At 52.8% G+C, this 5,509-nt stretch overlaps 1 protein-coding gene across 1 annotated transcript; it reads left to right on the top strand.

Annotated features, from left to right (window-relative positions):
* Positions 1–1,556: 1,556 nt before the first annotated feature.
* LOC125334976 (perilipin-3-like) lies at positions 1,557–5,144 on the top strand. The gene is made up of 8 exons (XM_048322215.1): positions 1,557–1,606; positions 2,017–2,096; positions 2,785–2,973; positions 3,261–3,343; positions 3,575–3,830; positions 4,168–4,367; positions 4,502–4,630; positions 4,734–5,144. The coding sequence occupies exons 1-8, from the start codon at positions 1,557–1,559 to the stop codon at positions 5,142–5,144; spliced, it is 1,398 nt and encodes a 465-aa protein (XP_048178172.1).
* The last annotated feature ends 365 nt before the right edge of the window (positions 5,145–5,509 follow it).

Below are 5,509 nucleotides of genomic sequence, written 5' to 3'. Positions count from 1 at the left end.
GGCTTGTGCTGTGCTGATGAGCCAGATGGAGCTCATCCTCAGGAACACGGGAGCTCCCATTTCCACAGGTTCAAAATCCAATTTGCCCTGTAAACATCCTTAGAAGGTGGAATCATAAGCATGGAATCATGGAATTATGAAGGGTGGAAAAGGCACTTAAGATCATCCAGTCCAACCATTCCCCCAGCACTGCCAGCTCCACCACCAAACCATGTCCCCAGGCCCCACACCCACAGCTTTTCTGAGCACTTGCAGGGACGGTGATTCCACCAGTGCCCTGGGCAGCTGTTCTAATGCCTGACCACCCTCTGGGCGAGGAAATTTTTCCCAATATCCAACCTCAACCTCCCCTGGTGGAACTCGAGGCTGTTACTGCTGCAGGCAGAGGGGACTGCCTGGACATCTCAGGCCACCAAGGACCTTTTAGTCCCTGTATGAGGTGACTGCCTGGTCATCCAAAGCCTTGCAGGAGCAGTGAGAGCTGAGCAGTGGGAGCTCTGTGCTGGAGGGTGACACATTCCAGGGCTGCTGCTGTCACAGCCCAAACCAGAAAGACAAACCTCGAGGCAAAGCACAACCACTGCTCCTCCCTCCAGGTGTTCCGGGCTGGTGGATCCTCCAGCAGCACTTCAGCACTGCTCCAGGGCTTGTCTGGAGGACAGGGTGTACTTGGGGTTTTTTTTTCCCTCTCCTGCAGCACAGACCCCAGGGAACATCCTGAGACATTTCAGTGATTACTCTGGTGGCCTCTGTTATGGTGAGAGTGAGCTCTGATAAGGGACAGTGTGTCACAACACCCGGATTTCCTGCATGAGCCTCCAGCATTGTGCTTGCAGCAGCTCCATGGCCATTAAAAGAGGTTTGTTTGGCAGCCTCACAATCACCCAGGCTCCTCACCCAGCAAACTGCATGAGACTGTGATCTTCGTGCAGCCAGGGCCATCCCAAAGTGGTTTTTTTTATCTTTTTCTAACACTGAGTTTACCATTAAAAGTGCCTGAGAAAGCACAGATAACGCCATATATTTAGTGTAAAAACAGTGATCTTTGGTACTTAGTGTCTGCCATCAGAAAAACCATTTTAATAAATAAATAAACTCAATTTCTTGCAATGGTCAGAATGCAGGGACAAAAGGAGACCTGTACACACCTGGTCACAGACCCCTGAACATGGCTAGCACAGGATTGTGGCACCTCAAATTTAGAGATTAAGTTCCCTTTAAATAACCTAAAATCTTATTGCTCATCCCTAATCTAGGAACATGATTAATCATTAAATATCACTAATTAGGAATGGGAAACTGCTTCACACATTGCCACAGTCATTGCTGATGGAATGGAAGCCTCCAGGTGAAGCTGCTTTACACATGGCAAGGTGTACCTGCCTAATTACAGAGTAATTAACGAGCCACAGCAGGGCCCATTTCAGTCCTAATCCCCTCTAATTGGCCAGGACAGGGACTGGATCCTTCCTGCTGCTCCCCAGAGCTGCCAGGCCCTGAGGGTCCCTCCTCACCCCATCCTGGGCACTATAAAAAGGCAGAGGGGGTGATGGGGCATGGTGGGTGTCTGGTTCTTCCTTGCTGGTGGTTTGCTCACTTCCTGCAGGTAAAGAAGGTCCTGTTCTGGAATTTGCAGGGGGAATATTCAGGTGTTGGGGTGTGATAACAGCAGGGCAGAGCCTTGGGCTCTGTTTTCCCCCAGTTCTGCTGCTGTTATTTTGTTTGTTCAAGAATTCCTTGGTGGGAAGGAAGGAGGTACCTTGTGCCTCCATATATCCTATATGTGGATAATATTTGGTCTCTGGGGTGAGGGAAGAACGTCCTCCTTGTTCCTTTGATCATCATAAACCACTTGAAACCAGGTAGATTTGCAAGTGGCACAGATCCCCTCCTATGAGGCCATTTCAGGGGTTTCCCCTGAATAGGGAGTAAAGGAACTTCTCTCTTTTATGACCTTAGAGGGAAGTGTCCCCTTGGAAGGGGGATCTCTCCCTAAAGCCTTGGTGTTCCTTGCAGTCCAGCTGCCATGGCCTCTGCTATGCCTGACAAGGAGGAGGTTGTCCAGAGCCCCCCAGAGACAGAGGAGGAGGAGGTAGGTGCTCCCTGTGGGGTGTGGGGAGGTGGCCCTGCTGTGGCTAAGGGGAGCCCCCAAAAAGGAGGAGTTTTCCTCTGCTTAGGCTGTGTCCTCCAGCTTCTGGGTGACAACATATACAGAAATGTGAGCCTAAAGTCCCTGTAGCCTCTTAGGCTAAGCAAAACTGGCTGGTTCTTGGCTAGGAAAGATGTTTCTCTAACTCAAGATCCTGGCTTGCTGCAAGCAGTGCTCCTATGGAAAGATTCCAATGTTCCAGCATCCCTGAGACCTGCTGCTCTTGTGACCAGGAGCATCCCTTCAGGCGAGGGTGAAGCCTGTTAGCTTAAAACCAACTCAGTCCTGCCTGGTGGGGCTTTTCCTGGGACATTGGCTTGTTGGATAATCATTCCAGGTGAACTGGAGATGGGTATGTGGCAGAAGAATTGAGCTTGCCCCCAAACTTGGATGCTCTTTGTGTCAGAGGAAAATTTTCCTGGGGTGGTCCATCATTAATGCCAAAGCTTCCCAGCTCGTGTCACAGCTGAGTTATGGATTTAATTAAGTGTGTGAGCACAGCAAGAGTTTCTCCCTCAGCCAGGCCAGGTGATTTGGTGACATCTCCCCCCAAACAGGGAATTTCAGGGCAGAACTGCTCAGGGCCATGGTTGGAGCTTCATGGCTGCATTTTTCTTTGCTCTTCCAGGCTGCAGTGAAGGAGTTGGCCAATCTGAGCCTGGTGAGCTCTGCCTGTGATGTGGTTTCTGCTGCTTATGCCTCCACCAAGGAGAGCCACCCCTACCTGAGGTCTGTGTGTGATGCTGCAGAGAAAGGAGTGCAGAGTGTGACCGAGGCCACGGCCAGCTGTGTGCAGCCAGTGCTAGCCACCCTGGAGCCCCATGGTAATGCCCTGGGGAAGGGCAGGCCCCTGCCTGGGAGGGACTCCCTGGCTCCTTCCACACCTGGGAGGAGTGCTGGGATGAAAAAATGCACCTCTCCATCACCACAGTGAAAGGACAGCTCCTGGCTTCTAAATAAGGCTAAAGCTGAGCCCTGATCCCAGCAGTGTGATGGAGACTTGGGGATTGGCTCTGATGCTGACCTCCCTGAAACTGATTTTTGCAAGATGGAACTTGAGGTGAAATTGCAGAAAACCAAGTTTTGATACTTTTTTTGGTTCTCTCTTCAGTTGCTGCAGCGAGTGAGTATGCTTCCAAGGGTTTGGAGAAACTGAGGGAGAAGCTGCCAGTCTTTCAAAAGCCAGTGGAACAGGTAAGAATTCAAGGCTATGCTGTCCCTGGCAGGCAGAGGGGCCTGGTTCTTGGGGGGTTTCTAAGCCTGGGAGCGATGTAGGCTCTTGTGTGAGGACCTGAGTGTGTGATGCAAGTTCCCACAAGAGTGAACACTCACCTGACACTGTGCTATTTGTCCTCTTGGTGCAGTTCAGAATTTCGGTGTAAGACACAACCCACTGCATTATCTGCCATTCCTCCTCTTCCCCAGATTCTCTCTGACACAAAGGAGCTGATGTCATCCAGAGTGGCTGATGTGAAGGATGCTGTGAGCAGCAAAGTGCTGGAGGTGATGGATGTTACCAAGGAGGCTCTGCAGAGCAGCATGGGGGATGCCAGACCCACGGTGCCCAGCACTGCTGGGGTGGTTCTGGAGCCTGGAGTGGGACACACAGGTGTCTGTGGAGCAGAGGCTGTGCTGGGGAGAGCAGAAGGTGGCTCTCTCCCTATTGGAAATGATGAACTAGGTAAGGAAAGGGTGTCTGGGGACGGTCAGCCCCATTCCTCACCCCACTACTCTGGAATGGGGCTAATGGGAAGAAGAGAATCCCAGAATAGTTTGGGCTGGAAGGGACCTTAATGCTCATTTTGGGCTTCTCACCATGGGCAGGGACACCTTCCACTCTCCCAGGTTGCTCCAAGCCCTGTCCAGCCTGGCCTTGGACATTTCCAGGGACCCTTGCCCAGCTTCTCTGGGCACCCTGTGCTGGTGCCACACTGGAGAGTACCTGGCTCCCAGTCTGGCATCTCGTGAGCCTGTTACTGTGGCACCTCTGGTGACTCAGGCACTGCCTGTGTCCCCAGCCCAGCTGGCAGTGTGTGAGGAGGGCACAGACATGGCACCCCTGGAGCAGCAGCGGGAGCAGAGGAGGTACTTTGTGCGCCTGGGCTCTCTCTCGGAGGAGCTTCGCCTCTTTGCCCACCTGCACTCCACAGCCAGGATGAAGCAGGCCTGGCAGGGCATGCAGGGGGCCCTGGCACAGCTCCACTGCATCATCGAGCTGGTAGGTAGAGCCCAGATCCTGGCAGGAGGGGACCAAAGCCTTGGTCTTTTCTCCCCTTCATTGCTGTGCTGAAAAGCTTTGCAATTCCCCAGCCAATCTGTCTGTCTTGACACTCTGATCTTCCCCTGCCACAGATTGAGGCGTTTAAGCAAGGATTTGATCAAAAGCTTCAGGAGGGGCAGGAGAAACTACACCAGATGTGGCTGGACTGGAGTAGGAAGTACCTCAAAGAGAGTGGAGATGAAAGCCCTACAAAGCCAGAGGTGCCCTCCTGGGGAGGGAGGCAAAGGGCTCTGGTTATCCCCTTGGGGTTTTTTTTTAATTAAGTGACTTATTCCTGATCTTGTCCTTCTTGCCTCCTCCCAGGAGATGGAGTCTCTGACCCTGCTCATGGCATGCAGGATCACCCAGCAGCTGCACCTCACCTGCTGTGGGGTGGTGGCTGCCATCCAGGGCCTTCCCTGCAGCCTGCAGGACAAGGTGAAACAGGCTCTCAGTGCCATCCAGGAGCTGCGTGCCGCTTTCTCAGCGGCAAAATCCTTCCAGGATTTGTCCAGCAGTGTCTTGAGCCAGAGGAAGCTGGCTGTGATCCAGGAGTACATGGAGGAGCTGCTGGATTACCTGAAGCACAACACTCCTCTGTCCTGGCTGGTGGGACCCTTCTCCCCCAGGGAGGAGGAGGAGGAGGAGGAACCCTGCCAGGAGGATCGATCCTCCCAGAAGGAGGCAGAGGCAGCAGGAGCTGGGCATCTGGAAACCTCCAGCACCCCCATGTAAAGGAGAAAAGAGTAATTGCTGTTGGCATTAAACCCTCAGTAAGTGTAAAGTGTAGAGAACTGTCTTCCTAAAAGCTGCTGCTACTGGGTCATAACTGCTTAAAATAAAGCTGCTGCATACAAACCCCCTGGCTCTGGTGTCTCTTGGACAAAGACTGTGAGTATTGCTCAGTGAGTGTGAACTGTACTCTTCCCATCTATTCCTCGATGGAATTCCACTGTGCCCTCGGCGATTCAGGAGGTGCAGTCAGTGCTACAGGAAGGATCACAGTAAGCCCTGACATCCTAGGAAGCTCTAATTCCTCCTCTCCCCCGAGCCTGGTGGCCCTGCTGGTCCTGTCCCATGCTTGGGGGAGCTGCCAGAGC

Source organism: Corvus hawaiiensis, chromosome 17, assembly GCF_020740725.1.
Source record: "Corvus hawaiiensis isolate bCorHaw1 chromosome 17, bCorHaw1.pri.cur, whole genome shotgun sequence".
Lineage (NCBI taxonomy): Eukaryota > Metazoa > Chordata > Aves > Passeriformes > Corvidae > Corvus > Corvus hawaiiensis.
The sequence above is the reverse complement of the archived record's forward strand: the minus strand, read 5'-3'. Positions and strand labels throughout refer to the sequence as shown.